Here is a 21,642-nt window from a genome sequence, read left to right on the forward strand (position 1 = left end):
CATTCAAAACCGATTGGGATACTTATGTGGAATTACTTGAGAAAGGTTATCCGAAATCTTGAAACTGGTCAAGCTCCGGTAAGACATTTTTTGGAGATATTCAGTGTACAATACTTATTCTTTGACATTTTTTTTGGGCATTGATGTCAAAGGGGGAGTAGTATAAATGTGAAAAAGGATAAAAGGGTTACATACATTAGGGGGAGTTACAGAGTTTTTGGAATTTTGGAGATATGGAGTATTTTGCATATTCAGCTTAGGGGGAGAAGGGCAGGATGAAACCGATAGATGAAACCATGACTATTTTTCACATGAGTGTTTCCATCAATGCCAAAGGGGGAGATTGTTGGCAATTGACACTCTATTGGTTGGTTTCACTATGTTGTCATTGATGGCAACATGATTTTGTGTTCTGAATTCATATGGTGCACCGATAGGCACTTCACAAATTCTACACCGACATCGACAAGACAAAAAGATTTCTTTGGTCATCGGCAATGCAGGCCGACATGGTATAGTAAAGGTTATTGGTATTAGAGGGCTATTTATCTTGGATCCGACATCGACAACTTGTTTTAATGTTTATTCATTTATGTTATCTGGCCGACATGTAATATGATATTGTATATATCTTTGTAAGCCGACATAAGGCATACATTTGTATAGGGTATATAGGGCAAATTGATTAGATCATTTTGATATAAGAACAAGGAGAATGATAGGGAGGCAATGTAATGGATATGTAAATGTGATATGATGCGAAATAATTCAGAGAGATTATGTATTTGAGGAATTTAATTTAAGGGTCATTCCGGTAAAGGGGTTTAAGGTTTCAACCGAAACAAACAGAGCTTAAACCAGAATTGTACTCTGGCATAGAAGATGCTATCTTAGCAGTTCTCATTTCTCCGGATTGTTGTCTGGAATTTTATGTAGTCAGTGAGGCTCCTATTGTGATTGAGCAGTGTGCTCTAGGCTGTAAGCCTTCCTGCAAGTGCAGGCCCATCATATATTGTAATATCGCTTCATATGGCTAGTGGATTGATATTGTGGGTCACAAATCCCACCGTGGTTTTTCCTCATTGAGATTTTCCACGTATAAATCTGTGTTATGATTCTCATTTATGTGTTTGTCTTATTGGTTTCTTTACTTCTTTCAATTCTGTTTATATCGGTATACCAGTTGGTGCATGAATGTTTTGTTAAGGCTAAAATCTACTATTCCGGTATGATTCTTCATCTTTTGTGTATTCGTGTTGTTTGTGTTGTGTACGATTCTTCATCTTTTGTGTATTCGAATCTATAGATAATTGTTAATTTGTATTTTCTTCGAATCTGAGAAAACCTTAGCACCATCCTTAAGGTTTTTAATAAGATCCTTCATGTCCTGGATTTCTTTCATGAGGTCGGGTTGTTGATTTTGGACATTAGGAATGTAGTGACTTGATTGGAGTTTGGAATATGTGTAGACACAGCTGATATACCACCACCAATATATTGATAGGATGAAGCGAGAGGTTGCAAAGTGATTAGAGGATGTGACACAATAATAGCGCTAATAGTGGGTAAGCTAGTGTTGATGTAGTTGGCCGAATTGTGAAGAGGCGCAAATGACCTAGGAGGTTGGGAGATGGGGGATTAGAAGTGTTAGGATGCATAGAAATCAGAGGTATAGATGTGGTAGGTGCAGAGGTTGCAAGTGGTGGATGAAGAATGGTATTAAGAATAGGACAGTTTAAAAGGTCACCTTCCGCGGGAGTGTCAAGGACTGATCGATCAAAATCAAAGGGCAAATGTGCCTCTTGTTTGATGAGATGAGCAACAAGCCCATTGGGATCAACTTTGAAGAAATTTTCTATCATTTCTTGATTGTAAGGATCATCCATAAAGGTTTTTATACATGGGGAGTGTTTAGGTTGATCCACTAATTGTTTGTCTTGTTGGAAATCATGATCGACAAGGAAACTAGATTCGGGCATCTCACTGCTTTTAGCCTCCATCTTTTCTTTTTGGGAGCAAGTTAAGACCATACACGGGTAGCCTCAAGAATGGCAAGGACAAAAATGATAGGAATGGATTTTGGACTTGGTAAAAAAAAGTGATGAGAAGGACTTAGCAAATTAGGACTTTGGTTTGATTTGGTTTGATTGGATTGGATTGTCCTTAGATTAGGACGAGATTGATTTGGATGATATCTTATTCCTTGAATTAGGGCATAAATGAGGTGTAGGGGTCAATGATGCGGGCCACAAAGTGAGGTAACAACCAAGCTAGGCTAAACTCAAACCTTGGATTAAGATTGGATGAAGCCTTCTTCTACTTAGGATAGAATTCATTCCTAAGCAAAATAAGACAAGGGATTAGGCATTTCATCAACCCAAATGATTAAAGATTAGTTAAACAATACACTTGAGATAGATTCCTTCTCAAGCCCAATGTTGATTAAGAATTTGACAAATTATAAAAGGTCTTTAAAGTCAAACTTTGCAAAGTGCTGACCTATTAATAGCTATGAAATTTAAGGGTCACTAATCACCGTTTGTGTAATAATTTTAAGTGCTCTCATGGATGTGAGTTGATGAAACAGTGGGATGATGTTTTGAAGATGAAATATATGCCTTAAAGCTATAATGGAAGGCACCACATATATAAATATAGGCCTTAATAATAGATACAGACATTCTACCAAGAATTAAGATTATAATGATAAGAAAAATTCAGAATGATTTGTTACTCATTACATACTTTATTTCTATATCGTAAGATTTTTTTTACTTATTTTTTTAATGGTTTGTAATGCTACTGTAAAAAAATTCATATAATCTCTAATTTTATTGAGAGTTTTTTAAAAATAAAAGAAATAAAAGAAATAAATATTTTGACTAATATTTATGAAACCAAATGATAGTAAATACAAACTCTTTTAGAATACTTAAAAAATTATTTCAAAATATTGTCCATTTTCTTCTTAATATTACATCAGTCACTATAACTCTTGATAAAAAAGTCTAATATATTTTATTAATATGTCCTCTTTATTTTTACTAATCTTGAGTGAAAAGGAGATTCCCCAAATTAGTCTTTTGAGGCAAAACCTTCGGTCCTAATTCTGAAAAGAATTTGGTAGGGAAAATGTGTTTACTTTATAGCTTTACAAATCAAAGGCATATTCCTCATCTGCAAGGACAAAGTTCAAAAATTTGAATTGTATTTCTCGTAATGTGAACTTTGTAAGAGCAGATACACGTTGAATTTGAAAAAGTCTTGTAAGTTGTGGTGACTAGATTCTTTAGAAAATCAACATGAAGTTTTGTAAAAAAGGATATAAATTTGTTTTTGGGACCCATATTTGTGTAGGCAGAATCATTAACATATACAAAAGCGAAAGCAAAAGCATTTTATTGTTGCAGGTGCCTGATTTTCTTGTTGCTAGTTCTATAATAATCGTCTTTGCAGTTGATGTTAATTTGCTGTTATTTTTTCTGTGTATTTTTTTTTGTCAGTCCACGCAGTAAACGAATTGGATGTGAGGTTGGAATTAAGTATTGCCCGTAACAGGGACAGAAAAGATCTCCCTCCTCCTAATCCTCCTGATCATGACGATCCAGACTCATATTCAGTAGAAGAGATCGATCCTCACGTCGAAATCACAGAGAGCCCTCATTCTTACTTACTGGTGGCTCAACTCCCAGGTACCCACAATCTTTCTAGTTATCTTCCCATTTATAGTACTTAAGAAGGAAAATATAGGGAATTCTGAGTTGGTTTTTGGTTGTTGAAGGATTTTCCAAGCAAAATGTAAGAGTGGATATTAATAATTCGGGTACTCTGATATTAAGTGGAGAAAGAATAGTAGAAGAGATGGTGATGGCGAGGTGGACGTGGCACAGAAAAGAATACAGGCGTATCGGATTTAGAAAATCTTTTGGAATACCCGATGATGTCAATTTGGACGCCATCACTGGGAGGTTTGAAAGGCCAGCGTTGTATATTCTTATGCCTAAGTTGAGGCCTGGTGAGGCCAGGCAGATAATTGTTACAGAGGTCTCTGCTCCTCCACCTCCCCAAGCACCACCTCAGCCGATGCAACAACAAGAACGAGAATTGCAAGTGATTGAAATACCAACCGACGAGTGTCCCAGCTCCCCACCTCAATCTCCAGAACAATTTCCCATTATGGTGAATGAGGAACCACCATCTCTACCGCCTCCCCTACCTCCACCTGCACCTCCTCCTCCACAATTAACATCAACACCTCCACCTCCTCCTCCTCCTCTTCCTTCTCCTCGTCCCCCTCCACCACCCCCTCCACCTCGCCTCCTCCTCCCTCATCCTCCTACTCAACTTCCAACTCCTCCTCCACCACCACTGCCTCCTCCTCCTCCACCACCACCACCCCCTCCTCCACCTCCACCTCCACCTCCACCACCACCTCCTCCTCCTTGGAAAAGAGAATTATTGGAAATGATACCAAAAGCAGGTGCCGGCTTGGGTGCCGCTTATGCAGTAGTCAAAACTGTTAACGGATTCAGGGAGGATAAGAGCTGGATAAAATAGCCGGGCTCAATGCACCTACACATTTAAAATAAAATATCATCTTCTCACGTCTAAGTGGCATTCTGTGATGAGTCTATAGTTGTCTGTATTTTTTGTGGATATAGATGGCATCGCTAACTAGATAGAGGCTTTATAGTTTAGTCGGTTTAGTAATAGTCGTATTTCCAAGCTCCCTAGGCAATTACAACCACTCTTCAAAGTATAACACCCATGATCATTGTGGGCTTAGATTTTGATTGAATTTATATCGATATTGGTTTCAACATATCATGGGACTCGTCGGTTTTCTTATGATTTTACTTATGTTGAAAAACTTAGAATGTATTTGATAATATATTAACTAACAAATATAAAGAAATTTCATATGGGAATATGCTATAAAGTTGAACCAATAAAAGGTTAGATTTTGGTATCACATTTTCTTTCAATTAACAAGATAGGATTCACAAACAGCATAAAACTCTTGGATGGAAACTTGATATGTTCGTTTAGATATCAACATGGCCACAGTAGGGCAAATTTAAAAGAACCTGATCTAGTAAAAGAAGTTTAAAACCATACGGTTCACCCACTTGCCGTACATAACCCAGTCCAAGCAATTGGATATAATATATATTTTATTTCCTTCATGTGGATTGCAGAAAACATAAAATAGCTATATCCATCTTACTTGCGTGCTTTAGGTGTTTCTTTTATTTACTTGTACGCGTGATTGCTATAGGGAGCCACTGAAATTCCACAACTAATGAACATACCTCTGGTCGATCTAAAGAACTTCTGGCAGACATTCCTCCACTCCATGTGCCTGGTATTCCAGAGATGATAGAACCATCCAGTGAGCCCAAAGTTCAATTTTAATACCAAGTAGAGCAACCAAAAGATACAACTAAAGAACCAGTAAAGAAAGTTCCGACTATCATTGAAGAGTCAAAACCTTTTGCTGAAGCTGAAAAGATTGATGTTCCTAGGGATGTCCAGAGCTTGTCAGAGAAGAGAGAAGGCCAGGAAGGTAAGCCTATTAAGTTGGCATATGAAAAACCTAAGGAAGAAGCCTTGCCTAAAACTATATCAGGAAACTATATTTGGAGTGCACAAGCCTATCATTCCACAATAATTTCCATCAAACTTCTATCAAGTTCCAGTGAGAGAAAGTGCCAGACCTATTACCTGTGATCTTCCAAAGGAAGTGCAACAAACCCCTGTTGACGCTGAAGATAAGCCAGTTAAACCAAAGTGGAAAGAGAGGGAAGACGAAGAAGAAAATGAAGAGGTGATGCTACAGCCAAATATGTACAAGAGGAGAAGCATTACAAGCCACCTTCTTCTGCTTCCAAGCATGTAAGTGTTGCTTCAAATTCAAATCCACTAAAGCGGTTGTTGGTCTTAAGAGAACTTGCTTTCTTAGCTTGCACCGTTACGTTCACTTCTCATTAAATCAGGATTCCAAATGTTGATAATAATTTGCATGAAATGGTCACACATTTCCAACCATTGATAATAAACTGCATGGAACAGTTACATATTTCCAACCATTCATTAGCCATAGACCTTACACATTTATTGTATTCTCATTCCTATATTACACAGTTTTTAAATTAAATTTTCTTTGCAAAGACACGAATTGAATTCTGTGTTTTATGGATATAGATGCCATCGCTAACTATATAGAGGCTTTGTAGTTTAGTTACTTAGTAATAGTGGTATTCTCCAGCAGCCAGCTCTCTAGGCAATTACAACCACTCTTCAAGCAAAACACCCATGATCATTGTAGGCTTAGATTTTGTTTGAATTTACATCAGTGTTTGTTTGAACTCATCATCGCTCACCAAATGGAACTCCCTGGTCTTCTTATTGATTTACTTCTGTAGAAAAACTTAATAATGCATCTGATAATATATTAACTAACAAACAGAAAGAAAGTTCATATGGAATACATTAGATTAAGGGGGAATGTTGGAGATTGTAATCCCAACTACCCAGCGACACATCATTCGTATGAACATTAATATTTGTTGCTGTTTCTATCAGCTCCATATCTTCCATTTCCTCCAATTGCAGTCAAATCTCTCAGCATTCAAGACAAGCATTAAAGACGGATCTTATTTGGATCTGATAGGATTTCACAAAAAGACTCATCCAATCTGTTCATCTTACTATTTACTATCTGCAGATTCACACAGATTGTGGTAGCTTGATAAATCATATTTCATTCTTATTTCTCTATCCACTGCAAACTCTCAACATTCTTTATAATGTTAGGCTCTGCATTTTGTATCTACTCTCTAGCAGAGTCCAGCTCCACAGAGCTGTAAGCTATAAGCTGTAATGTGCAAAGATATACTGTAATGGTCTTTAATGTATGAAGATTCAAGCTCAATCAAAATCATTGTATGATGTAATGTTTTATTATGAGCAATATAAATGTTTTGTTTTATTTTCTGCTCCCCTGTTTCCAACACCAGAGATGATAGAACCATCCAGTGAGCCCAAAATTCAATTTCAATACCAAGTTGAGCAACCAGAAGATACAACTAAAGAGCCAGTAAAGCAAGGTCCGACTATCATTGAAGAGTCAACGTCTTCTGCTGAAGCTGAAAAGATTGATGGTCCTAGGGAGATCCAGAGCTTGCTAGAGATGAAAGAAGAGCAGGAAGATAAGCCAGTTAAATTGGCAGATGAAAGAATTAAGGAAGAAGCCTTGCTTAAAACTATATTTGGAGTTCACAAGCCTATCATTCCACAAGGATTTCCATCAAAATTTTCTCAAGCTCCAGTGAAAGAAACAGCCAGACTTACTACCTGTGAAATTCCAAAGGAAGTGCAACAACCCAATTTTGATGTTGAAGATAAGCCAGTTAAACCAAAATGGAAAGAGAGAGAAGGCAAAGAAGCAAATGAAGAGGAGATGCAACCACCAAAACCTGTGCCAGAAGAGAAGCATGACGAGCCATCTTCTTCTACGCTCAAGGGTGTAAGTGTTACTCCAAATTCAAATCCACTAAAGAAGTTGTTAGTTTTAAGAGGCCTTAAGAGAACTGATTTTCTTAGCTTGCAATGTTAAATTCAATTCTCATTACATCAGGATTTGAAATGTTGATAATAATCTAAATGAAACACAAATTTCAATCATTCATTACTCAAAGGCCTTGCACAATTCGACATATACTTTTTCCTCCATTACCATGCTTTTTATTGAATTTTATTTGCAAAGAAATGGCCAAATTCAGTGCATCGTTGGGATGAGCACACCAAAATATTTATAATAAATTAGAGATGAATTTCATAATGTATAAAATGATAAAAGTGATAACATATGGCACACTTTTGATGGACATTAAATGTCAACATCCCTAAATAGATCTTTGTGGTTTAGTCTCTTTAGTCATATCATACTCTCCAGCTCCCAATGCAATTGCAACCAGTTTTCAAGTAAACACCCACGGTCATCTTGGGCTTAGATTTTGTTCCGAATTACATTACCATATGATTTGCTCATGCTATTGCTCATAAATGGAATTCCCTGGTTTTCTTATTATTTTACTGCTAAAAACTAAGAATACATATGATAACACATTAACTAACAAAAATAAAGAAACTCCGTATGGGCATACAGTATAAACAGAAAAAGCTTTAGATTTTAGTATTGTATTTTCTTCAAATTAATAAGATAGAATTCAAGAACAGCTTAAAACTGTCGCAAAGGAAACTTGAGGTGCTAATTGAGACATCAACATAGAAAGAATAGGACAAATTTAAAAGCACATGTGCTAATTGAGACATCAACATAGAAAGAATATGACAAATTTAAAAGCACTTTATCATGTACAAGCATATGGTTCATCCACTTGCCATACATATCCTAGTCAAGCAATTGGATATAACACAGATACCCATTTTACTTGTGTGCTTTAGGTGTTTCTTCTATTTACTTGTATACATGATTGCTATATGGAGCCATTAAATTCCAAAACAAGATGAAGATACCTCTGGTCAATCTGAAGACTTTTGGCAGACATTCCTCCACTCAAAGTGCCTAGTATTCCAGAGATGATAGAACCATCCAGTGAGCCCAAAGTTCAATTTCAATACCAATTTGAGCAACCAGAATATACAACTAAAGAACCAGTAAAGAAAGGTCCGACTATCATTGAAGAGTCAACACATTTTTTTTGAAGCTGAAAAGGTTGATGTTCCTAGGGATGTCCAGAGCTTGCTAGAGATGAGAGAAGACCAGGAAGATAGCCAGTTAAATTGGCATATGAAAAACCTAAGGAAGAAGCCTTGCGTAAAACTATATCTGGAGTGTACAAGCCTATCATTCCACAAGACTTTCCATCAAAATTCTCTCAAGTTCCAGTGAGAGAAAGTGCCAGACCTATTACCTGTGAAATTCCAAAGGAAGTGCAACAACCCCCTGTTGACGCTGAAGATAAGCCAGTTAAACCAAAGTGGAAAGAGAGGGAAGACAAAGAAGAAAATTAAGAGAAGATGCTACCACCAAAATATGTACAAGAGGAGAAGCATGATGAGCCACCTTCTTTTGCTCCCAAGCATGTAAGTGTTGCTTCAAAGTCAAATCCACTAAATCAGTTGTTGAACTTGCTTTGTTAGCTTGCACTATTACGTTCACTTGTCATTAAATCAGGATTCCAAATGTCGATAATAATTTACATGAAACGGTCACACATTTCCAACCATTGATAAAAATCTGCATGGAACAATTACAAATTTCCAACCATTCATTAGCCATAGACCTTACACATCTATTGTATTCTCATTCCTATATTACAGAGTTTTTAAATTAAATTTTCTTTGCAAAGAAATGAATTAAATTCAGTGTTTTATGGATAGATGGCATCGCTAACTATATAGATGATTTGTAATCTAGTCACTTAGTAATAGTGGTATTCCCCTTTTAAAATCCGGAGGGAGAATGGAGTGGATCCAGAGAAACCAGAGATTCCAAAGGACCCATAGAAATCAGAGGCTTCAGAGTAACATCAGTTTTAAGAGGAGTGAATAGAAATGGAACTGGGTAGGCTTTCCTTCGCGCTTGACATGGTTGGGCTCCTCCTTCGAATGTAGCTCTGGTGGCACTTGGCGAGCAAATGATCGAAATCTTTTGGAAAACAAGAAGACTAAAGAACAAAACTACAACAGTTTGAAATGACAGAATCATGGAAAACCTTGAAATGTTGGTTTTTCTCGCCATCCAAGATCCTTCCCTTCCTAGAATGATGCTTCTTCAAAGTATCCTAGCTTAGATTCTTGGGCAAGTAAAGTGGCAACAAGTCCAAATAGCATTCCTCTTCAAACTAGGAAGTCCAACTTTGCTCCATCTAAAGAGGCCCTTCCCTTCCATAAACCGGCTCATTCTCAACGCCTTCACTCCCACTTCAGGGCCCCTAGAGTACCGCCTAGTTATAGGGATCATGGGGTTTTGGGTTTCATAAATCCCTTCCCTCCTTGGCAAGTTCCTCCTTTCGATTAGAAGCTCCAAAAATGGAATAGGAAAGGCAAGGGGAGTAAGCTTTTTGTCCTTCCTTCGGATTCTCTAAACCCAACAATTGCCTGCCTTAAGGAGAAAGCCCTTTTTGCTCATTGGTGCGGCTGCCGAGGGGCTAGTCAAGAAATTATGTCCTGGTGGACCTCATCTTTCATTTCCGAGGGGCAGACTCTACGCTAAAAGATGCCATCATCAATGGCAACCCTCTTTTTTTTCAAGGTTCGACCTTCCATTTCCTAGACTGGAAACCAGGCTTCAACCCGACGATTCACAGATTTCAGAAATCTCCAGTATGGATTTCTCTAGTTGGTCTTCCATCTGAGTTTTGGTGCTTGGAGGCCCTCTTGAAGATAGGAGATGCTTTAGGATCTCTAGTGGGCATTGAGGAAGACTTCCTGAATGGAGTCAAGGGGGATGTGGTTAACATCTATGTGGAGATAGATTTAAAACAAGGCTTTTACAACGAATTAGAGATAATCTCAGAGGTGGGTAGATGGAAGCATAAAGTTCAGAGATTGGGAAAGGAGACTCTTGGTAAATGCATTCTTCGAAATCAAATTATTCACAACTGCTCTATGGCTGCAGCTAAAGGTGCAATCTCTCCCCTTCAAGCAACTGCTGTTCCAAAAAATAATGAAATGAATCCTCATAGGGAGATCAAGGGATTGGCGTCTTCAACAGAACCACTTGTTTTAGAAGCTGTTCTAATAAATGATGAAATGAACCTTCAGATGGAGAACATGGGATTGGCATCTCCATCAAATGCGCTTGTTCCTGCAGCCTTATGTCATATTCAAACTCCAAGGCCCTCTCGGCTCTCAGAAGATATGATTGCAAACTAGAAATCACAGTCTCTTCCAGGTTCAGGTTCTCCCACTTCTCCCCTCCATCCTCCATCGTTTCCCCCACTCATCCTGTCCCCGATAGTTAAGATCCAATCCAACAAGACTGTTAGGAGTCTGTTTGGTCAAAAGAAAACCCCTTCTTTGATTAGGGTTGCCTTCAATATATTCTCTCAGAATCCCAGAAAGGTTTCAAAAAGAAAGAACAAAGTTAGGTGAAAGAGAGCAAGGGGTGCTCCAGCTTTAATAGAATCAAGCAAAGATAAACTTATGCCTCTAGCTAACATTTTACAGGAGGAGGATGTTATTGCCAAAGATATTAAAGTCGACATGGAGACTGAAGATGATCTCTATCTCTCAGATGGAAATGCATCCCCAGTTAAAGTCCAACCCAATTTGCATCTTAGCCCTCTTCCTTCCCCCTTGGAGATCCCCTCAAAGGATATTTCTGATTGCTCGACCTCCCCATTAAATGATCTTTTATCGTCAAAACATTGTTTCAATCTTTCGGCTGAACTCCCTTATCCTCTCATGCTGTTGCCTTCATTGCTACCACATGATTTGGATATGCCCATGGATCAAAAGATTCAGAGACTTCTTTAGGATTATATGATTGATGACGAGGATTTGGATTTGGTCCTGGACACTCCCTTAGCTGTCATGTATTCGAAGATCAAGGAGAAAATGAAACTGGGTCTGAACCAGCTCTTAGAAAGAAAGGGGAAACCTGATTTCGGATCCTCCCCTCCTAAGAAGGGTTGCGGATCTTTGATTGAAACAAGATCTCAAGAAGGGGCAACAGAGAACCAATCCAAACTCACAGACCTTTGGAAAGTAGGGAAGGGAAGCTCCCTTCCTGAACAATAATGAAAATCCTGTCTTGGAATGTTAGGGGTCTCAATGCCCCTAATAAACAAAGGGTGATCAAGAGAAGGATTCTTTTGGTCAGCGCAGATGTTACCCTCCTTCAAGAAACTAAGTTAGAATGCCAACAAGTTGTTTTATTTGGTTTGGGAATTGACTCCCTCTTTCAAGCATCCCTTCAATCAACATTTGCTTCATAAGGGGCCTCTGGGGGTCTAATGATAATCTGGAAGCCTTCTCAAGTTCATGTGGAAGGTGTTGCTTCTAATAGAAATTGGTTGCTAGTAAAGATCACTCACCTTCAAACAAATTCTTTCTTTTTTATCATCAACATTTATGGACCAACATCTCCTCAAAATAGGTGGCTCCTCTGGCTATCCCTTGATGGGGTCATATCCCAACTTTCGGATCAACAACTCATCATAGGAGGCGATTTCAATGCTATTAGGTATGCATCAGACAAAAGGGCTGGCATTATCAGGTTAGACAGATCTCAACAAGATTTTAATGATTGGATAGATAGGAATGGGTTATTAGAAATTGACTCAAGAGATTCCTTTACATGGACAAACAAGAGAAAAGGTTTTAGTAATATCTCAGAGAAAATTGATAGATTTTTCTGGTTGGGGGATCTCAGATCTTTTCCCTTCTTCTTTGAGTGTTCAGTTCTAGCCTGCTCAAGATCTGACCATTTCCCCATTATGCTTTCCCTTCAAGGTGTCCTTGATACCTCCAAATCTCCTTTTAGATTTGAGAACATGTGGATGAAAGATCCAAATTTCCTAACTTTGATAGAAGACTGGTGGAAAGAAGAATCATTTGAAGGCTCCAAACATTATTGTTTCATCTCAAAGTTAAAATATGTAAAACATAAGCTGTTGCAATGGAATTCTCAACATTTTAAAAACATCTTTTCCTCCAAAAAATATTTAGAAGAGAGGTTGGCTATTCTAAATGCTAAAATTATTTTTGAGGGCATGGATCAAGACTCCTTTGAACAAGAAAAGAGTCTACTCATGGATTATGAGGATATCCTATCTAAAGAAGAAATTTTCTGGAAGCAGGAGTCTAGAGAGAATAGGCTCTGGATGGGTGAGAAGAATACTAAGTTCTTCCACAATGTGACAAAGATTCGCAGGAGCAAGAATAGGATTTCAAAATTGGATTTGAATCAAAACCAAACTATAGAAGATCCTGAAGAGATTAAGAGAGAAATAATGTCATATTACTCTACTCTAGTAAACAATGTAGAAGGTTCTCACCTTATAGAGCAGGGAAAGTTTTTGGCCTTGATTCCAAAGATCATCTCAGATGAACAAAATAAAAAATTAAATGAGAAATTTTCACTGGAATAAGTAACTCAAGCTCTTAACCAACTTCCTTCTAGAAAGGCTCTTGGCCCAGATGGATTCCCTACTGACTTCTTCAAGAAATGCTGGCATATTTTGGGACAAGATCTTACTGAGGCTCTAGAGTTTGCAAGAAGATCAGACAACTTGCTCAAAGAAATCAACAAGAAGTTTATACCCCTTATTCCAAAAAAGGAGAAAGATTCTAAACTAGGGGACTTTAGGCCTATCTCACTCTTCTAGACAGTTTACAAAATCCTCTCAAAAGTCATGACAAATAGAATGAAGCCCTTATGGATTGCATTATATCAGATGAGCAGACTGGATTCGTCCCTGGCCGCTCAATTCTCGATGGTGTCATTGTGGCTCAAGAAGCTATCTACACTCTTCAAAATACGAAGAGACCAAGTATGATAATCAAATTAGATATTTCCAAAGCTTATGATAATGTGGATTGGCAGTTCTTATGCATTATAATGCAGGATTTTGGTTTTGACAAAAAATGGATCAACTGGATTTTTGAATGCATTTGTATGCCCAAATTTGAATCTTGATAAATGGGAAGCCAACAGGTTTCTTCTCCTCCTCAAGGGGCATTTGGCAAGGAGATCCTATATCTCCATTTCTCTACATTACCATGACAGAAGCTCTAGGGAGGGCTATTAAATCAAAACAATCTAACAACCTTTTGGAAGGAGTCAAAGTAACGACAAATTATGTTGTCACACACCAACAATTTACAGATGATAACCTTTCACTGGGTGCAACAAAATTCAAGGAAGCAATTCAACTAAAATAAACTTTTGGAATCCTTTGGGAAGGCTTCAGGACAAATCAGCAACAAAGAAAAATCAAAAGTTTTATTTTTCTCCACCCCTTTCCTCCTACAAGTTAAGATTCAAAGAATTTTGAACTAAAGAGCAGGCATCCTCCCATGTATACATCTGGGCATTCCAATTGATAGAGGATTGAGGAACACTAAGCTTTGGGATCCACTAAAGCTAAAGATGGATCAAAATACAAACTCTTGGAAAGGGAAATGGCTTTCATGGGCTGGTAGATTAGTAATGCTCCAAGAAGTTATTTCAGCTCTCCCCATCTATATTTTATCCTTCTTATCCCTAGCTGATGGTGCAAATTCCTTCATCATCAAGAAGATGAGAAACTTTTTTTGGCAAAATACGGAAGAAAAATAGAAAATTTCCCTAATTGCATGGGATAAAATCATCAAACCTAAATCTTTGGGGGGTCTAGGAATCAAAGATCTTAAATTGTAGAACAAAGCCCTAGGAGCTAAACTAGTTTGGAAGTTCATTAAAGATCCCAAAGCAACATGGGTTAGGATGATGGCAACTAAATATCTAATAGATGGGGATCCTCAAAACCTCCTTAGAGCTAATTTTCATCCAAAGGGTTCTAGAAGTTGGAACTTCATTGTCTCTTGTAGAAACTTAATTACAGATTCCCTGTCTTGGGATATACATGATGGTTCCTCTAGCCTCTTCTGGGAAGATTCATGGGGAGGATACCCAAGCATTGAAAGTTCTCTTAACATTCCAACAGCTAAGCACTGGTTGAAACAACACTGGGGATCCTGAGTCAACGACTATATGGTTTTGGAAAGGACCTCTAGCATGCAAGGATGGAGCTGGAAGCCTATGGAAGGATTGCCTATTCCAATTGCTGAAATCAAACAACTTTTAGATCTTATAAGAGTAAGAAATATTAATCCTAGAAGAGGGAAAGATACTTTTATTTGGGCTTTCTTGAAAATAGGTCAATATAATTCTAAAGATGGCTACAGGGTTCTAGCTAACTTCGGGAATCAAGAGGAACAATATATTCCAATTAGGCTCTTTTGGAGTAGTAAGATCATCCCAAAAGCAATAATATTTGCATGGTTAGCCTTCAAAAAGAGGATTCTTACTGCAGAAAGGTTTACTAAAATGGGCTATGAAGGGATCTCGAGATACATCTTGTGCAAAGCCCATGTAGAGACAGTTGATCACCCTCTCTTGAATTGCCCCTTTGCATCAAAATGTTGGCAATGGCTTTGTGCAAAATTGGGGTCAATATCAGCCCTTCCTAATGCTATAATCTCTCTTTTTTAATGTTGGCCTCTTACTTCTAAGGAAAGCACTTTAAGCTAGATTTTGGAAATTTCTCTGTCTTGCCTTGTTTGGGAAATTTGGAAAGAAAGGAATCGAAGACTTCTTGACAATAAAGAAAGGAGAATTGAATCAGTTTTAAGCTCAATTGAAACCTCAATTGTTGAGATAGTAAATTGCAAACTAGCTTTCTCAACAGATTCTTCCAATTTTTTTTCTTCTTGGGATGATAGTATAAGAAATAAATGGCAAGGAATCAAGATTCCTCCTTCATTTGGGCAAAAACCTAATGCTCTAAAGGAATCTATATGGTCTCCTCCTAAGCAAGGATGGTTCAAACCAAACTTTCATGGAGCCTCCAAAGGTAACCCAGGTCCTTCAGGTATAGGATATGTGGTTAGAGATAATTCAGGAACAATTATTGGAAAAATGGCCAAGCCAATGCCACCAGATACCAATAATATAGAAAAATTCAAAGCTTTGCTGTTAGGCCTACTAGATTGCCTCAATCATGGGTTAAGAAACATCATAGTGGGGGGAGATTCAGAGATAAAAATCAATGCAATCAAATTGAAGAAAACCCCAAACTGGCGGCTACAGGTAATTCTGGATAGCATAATTGACAATCTGGCTATATTAGAGCAATATGAGGTTAAACATATCTACAGAGAAGTGAATGCAGAGGCAGATGGTCTCTCAAAATCTACAGCAGAAGGCATTTCTTTTCACTGGTGGGAGCAGGGAGGCAATCACCAAGGCTAACCTACAAAAGAGTTCCATCATTCGCCAAAGATTCTATTAGAAGCAGACTTTAATCTTAAAATCTGTAGCAGATGGTTTCCATTGCTTTGGCAAGACTAGGGTAGGAATTCCCAAGGTCAATCTTAAGGGAGTTAATCTATCTTGCTCAGCAGTGGTTTCTTTTTCTATTCTTCAGACTTTAATTCTGGCGTTAAAGTTTGGTGAAACGGCTACTTGTTTGAATTCAAACTTTTCCGCCAACTTTAAGATTTGAAACAAACACGTCATCTTTGACGTCACCTATTCTTGGCCTTTCCATCAACGAATTCTCCCACTTGCCTCTCGAAAAGACAGCCTACAATCCACCATCATTCTAAGTACGAGGCATGCGTTGTTCATTGGATAGAGATTAACTCTTTATTCGAGAGATTTGGCATGATTAGAGACAAATATCCTTCGCCACCTTTGCAGGCGAATTCATTGCAAGGCATTTCTCATTAATTCATGTCAAAGAAAGTGTCGTCTAGCCTTTATTCAGCTTTCTCTGCAAGTTTATCAACTAGTTCATCTCTGCAATTGCATACAAAGTAGGTTAAGCTGTTTCAGACCCTTGATTATTAACTAGTCTACCTCTGCAATTGCTCACAAAGAAGATCAAGGTGCTATAGATTCCTGAAGCTGTCTGGTGATGAGTCGTATGGATTTATTATGAGTGTCTACCCTAGACCAACCTCATGTTTTGGTACGGACACTCCCATTTCTCTCTCATCTTCCACTCATCAAATCTCCTTCAAGAAAATCATAGACCTAAGGCTGAAGAGGCTCCTCCTATTTCTCGAGCCAACGGTTATCTAGGCCGTAAGATCATCCTTGACAGTGGGCATATTAGTAGGGAATAATATCCCCGCGACTACACCAGCATCTCATCTCGGTTTGGCACCTCCCTCATGGATCTAAAGCTTGACAAACAAGTAGTCTGGACCCTCACCAAAAGGCTATTTCCTAATGACATCCTGCTCGAACTGCAAGAGGTTCTTAACAAGGTGTGACATGATTCGGGGGCTCCTCGACCGAGCGAGAGAATTCTATTCAACGTTCCTGGCGAGTTGACCAAATTCTACCCTTTTCTGCTTGACCTTACTGGCAAGGACCTTGAAAAGCACAGATCCTTTGCAGCCATGGGTCTCAGATTCTTGAAATGGCATTTTCTGGGGGAAAATCCAGAAGATTTGGGCAGGGAGGAAGAGATTCTAGAATTCACCAGACTTAATGGTGTTTTGCCTTCAAAAACTGAAGCGGAGGAACCCAAAGCAGAACAGAGCATGCAAGGTGGTTGCAGAGGATCGGGTCGTAATTCTGGACGAGGTAGGGGACGTCCTCCAAGTAGAGGCCAAGCTCCAAAGCCTCCATCAATTCCAGAAGAGGACTCTTAACCAGATAGGTGTTTCAAGCTAGAGTTTTTTCTTTTGAGGTCGTCTCAGAGCCTTTAGTTGGTTTTTTAAAATTTCTCTGCTAAAATTAAACTTTCATAAATTCTAGCATGACTTCATTTTCGTAGCTTTAAACTTTGAAAATATTTTTGAATGCCTAATGAGGTTTCATAAGGATTAATGTTTATAAGAAAAAAATTATGTTCACTCTGAGCCCAAATTTTTTTTGAGGGCTTTGGAGTTGGTTTCCCTTTCCGTGCATACTCAGGGATTTAGTTTCATATTGTTTGTCTTTAGGCCCTTTGGGATTTTTGGAAATATGGTATTAATGCTGTAATCTTCCATATGAATTAATATATTAATCTGGGAATACCCTAATCGATAAAAAAAAAATAGTGGTATTCCTCAATAGCCAACTCTCCAGGCAATTACAACCACTCTTTAAGTAAAACACCCATGATCATTGTAGGCTTAGATTTTGTTTGAATTTACATCAGTTTTGGTTTGAACATATCATCACTCACCAAATAGAATTCCTTGGTCTCCTTATTATTTTACTTCTTGTGGAAAAACTTAAGAATGCATCTAATAATATATTAATGAACAAAAGAAAAGAAAGTTCATATGGGAATACATTATATACAAAAAAAGCTTTAGATTTGGGATTACATTTTATTCCAATTAACAATATAGAATTCACAAACAACATATATCTCTTTGATGGAAACTTGAGATGTTCATTTAGATATCAAGTGGACAGAACAAGGATAATTTAAAAGAACCTAATCTAGTACAAGAAGTTTAAAAGCATATGGTTTACCCACTTGCCACACATATCCTCGTCCAAGCAATTGGATATAATTTTTTTTTTATTTCCTTCCACAAGGAATGCACAAAACATAGAATAGTTGCAGATATCCATCTTACTTGTGTGCTTTAGGTGTTTCTTTAATCTACTTGTATACATGATTTCTATAGGGAGCCACTACAATTCCACAACAATGTCACATCCCCATCAGTTCATTCACAGTGGATGTTGGATACAATAAAATAAAATAAAGAAAGAGTATAGTCAATGCTGAATTAGAAGGCATGGGCATGATATGGGCTCATTTCTGTGGGCATTAATGACAAAGGGCAACAAGATTATGGTGTAGACATGGGCAACACTCTCGAAATTATGAGATGTTTTAATGGGAGAGCTACATGAGAGGAAATTTAATAAAAGGAGATCAGAGGAAAATGTGAGAAGAAAGGGGAGACCTTGCAGGTTGCAAAGAAAAGACAACATTCTCTGGTAGAGAAAACCAGAGAAAAGAGACTTTGCATGTGCTCTGGTAGAAAAAACATGAGGAAGGAGTAAAGTGGGTAGGCACATTGAGGAAAAAAGGAGGAATTGATCAGGATGGGAGGACTATGTGAGAGGAGATGGGAAGAAGCCAAAACATGAAAAGGATGAGATATAAGTGTTGGGTATATGAAGCCCAACGATCACATGACCATTCGACTTCTCCAGACTCTTTGATTCATACCTGAATATGAATTTATAAATATATGTGTGCAGTCTATGTATTGTGTATTGGATATTTGGTTAATAAGATAATTCATTGCTTGAGAGTGGATGTAGGCATTTGTCGAACCACTATAAATTCTTGTCTCATGTCTTTGTTTGTTTTGTTTTTCTTTCTTCTATTTTGTGTTGATTATTATATGTTTTTCTTTGCTCGATTAAATTAACAATTGGTATCATAGTTGAGGTTGTTTTGAGTAGAGAGTAATGTTATTCAAATGGAAGCTGAAATGAAACGCCATGTACATTAGTGGGATGGCTGGAAAGATGAGGAGGATTCGATTGAAGAAGAGGACGTTGAGGCGAGTGAAGAGGAGCTTGAAGAAGATGAAACATATGATGCTGAAAAATATCAAGAGGAAAAAATTATGAGACTAAAGGAGGAGAATTTCTTACTCACCGATTTATTGTATTTTATGGAGGATTCCTTGGCAAGAATTTTGGAGGTTGAGACTTCGAGAATTATATGGGAAAAATAATTGATGGAAAACTTAAATGGACCAAGAGTAAATAGTAGCAACAAGCTTGAAGATATACTGGTTGATAGGCATCTTGAGCTGGAGAATCTCGTAATAGCTCTAGAAAATCATCATAACAATACACAAGCCAAGCTATTTGCTCTTCAAGAAGATCTCTAGAATGCTCTTTTAAGAGAAATTAAGCTTCAGGCCAAGCTGAAGGATGTTGAGGAACAATTGACAAATGTCCAAGTTAAGGCTGATAAAATTCTATGAAAGGGTCAAAGTTTGAATCTCATTGAAACTTCTCATAGCTCTATGGCTAGAAGTTGGAGGCATACCAACTCAACCTAGTCCCTATCAGATGTGGCATAAGTTGATATTGATGACAATGAATCAAGTGATGAAGAAGGCGAAGAGGGAGAAGACCTTTACACAAAAAATTTCAGCCTATGGATTTGGATGACGAAGTACAAGATAAAGGAAGGTTATCTAGATTGAAGCAAAAGCAACCATTAATGGGAGCCAAGGACAATGGGCATCGCTACAAGCGGTTTTAGGCGTCACAAGGAGAGAAAGGAGATATTCAGATTTTATGTCTTGAGGGGAAGGCTAGAGGCATGATGACCAGGAGGGAGGACTCAGGGACACAAGTCATGAAGAAGTTTCTCCGGGCAATGGATTGATGGAAATTCCTGTGATCCTCGACGCGGGGCCTGACTTTAAAATGGTATTTGATAAGGCTGCTGAAGCCGTCATTAGTACTCCCAAGTAGGTCGACCTCATTTTTCCCGATTTCCATACTGACCAAGACAAGAAGAAAGAGACAAAGATACCCCTTGCTTCTGAAGTGCCCATGGAAGCCGTAGAAACCGAAGAGCCAAAGCTGGTCATGGAGGTCACTATGAAACACATGGACATTAAGGAGTTTCCTTGTTTCGATGGGCAAGCAAAATATAGTGTGGAGGCGATGCCGTTGGAGGAGTGAAAGGCATGAAATGCTAGGTTGCCCGTGGTGACAGATAAAATTCTGGAACATAGTCTGAAAGACATCATTAAACTAGAGCCAATGAACCATTTTTTGTATATGGCAGACGAAAGGGACGTAAATCCGGTGATAGAATAGGCGGCAAGATCCATGAATTCTTCACAGTGGTGGGTCTCGATGTTAAGAGACAAGACAAATTTTCGTGTCTACAACATGGCGTGGTGTCAATATGCGGTAGAAGGCGGGAAATGGAGGACGTTGTGAGCGTTGTTCTATCATTCGTGGCTGAAGCCGATGGAGTCTTTATTGTTTTTGGGGTTGTTGTATTGCATGTGGTTTGCGACAGACTGGATTTGAATGTAACACATCAAGGCTATTTCAGTGCTCCAACCGTTTCGCCTGATGATGATAAGTATGTAATGCTTTTGTGCGTTGATAAGGCCGACTACAACAAATACGTTAGGACCTACGTTCGAGAGCTCAGAGAAAGGATATCCAACAAAGAGAATGATGAGAGAATAGAGATTATTTTTCTCTGCTCCCTTGATCGATATGATGCTTGGTCTGTAAATGAGTTTGCTACCATGTGTCTTGATTTGGGGGGCACAAACCCTGTCTTGAATTTTGCTGATAAGAATGTAGTAGGAGTACGTATGAGACCTGTGGCACTACTATCCAGTGACGAGTATGTTGCACTCGGTGCAATTCACAAGAAAAACGAAAGAATATTTTGGGTTTCTTGACCGGTTCCAACGATGATATTGCCCACATGTCTAACGAGTAGTCTATAGTTGAGAAAAAGATGGAGCATGTGAAAACGTTAATTAATCATGTAATGATTCGGTGTAGTTGGTGCCTGGAGGGAATCATTCTAGAGTTTTTGATTATGTTGTGTATGTGTTCAAGGGTTTTCCTACTACTATTAATCGCTATGTTGAATTAGAGAAAGCATCGTTCTCTTACTGGCTCTTGCAGTTCAGCGGATTCAAGGAAAGATTGGTGGTTGACAGTCTATTTCTTATAAAGATGGCCTTGGAATGCAGTGTTCCATTCCAGATGGAGTGTGCATTGGAAGCCTTATCCAAAGAGCATCTTACTCTACAGGATGGTGAATTGGGCTAAATTGGCGTCGCATGCCAAATGTTTGATAGAATGATGTCATTTTTTTATGTGTTTCTATCGCCCAAGGTTTCTAATGCAGATAAGTGCATGGTTTTGGACGTTGAGGC

At 38.3% G+C, this 21,642-nt stretch overlaps 1 protein-coding gene across 1 annotated transcript; it reads left to right on the top strand.

The window, feature by feature from the left end:
- Positions 1-3,496: 3,496 nt before the first annotated feature.
- Positions 3,497-5,990, top strand: LOC131078364 (formin-like protein 5; the record flags this gene model as incomplete). Its single annotated transcript, XM_059217829.1, has 2 exons — positions 3,497-3,692; positions 3,782-5,990. Coding segments are annotated over 2 exons (972 nt in total), but the record flags the coding sequence as incomplete, so codon positions are not given.
- Positions 5,991-21,642: the final 15,652 nt, after the last annotated feature.

This window comes from Cryptomeria japonica, chromosome 3 (genome assembly GCF_030272615.1).
Source record: "Cryptomeria japonica chromosome 3, Sugi_1.0, whole genome shotgun sequence".
Taxonomy (NCBI): Eukaryota; Viridiplantae; Streptophyta; class Pinopsida; order Cupressales; family Cupressaceae; genus Cryptomeria; species Cryptomeria japonica.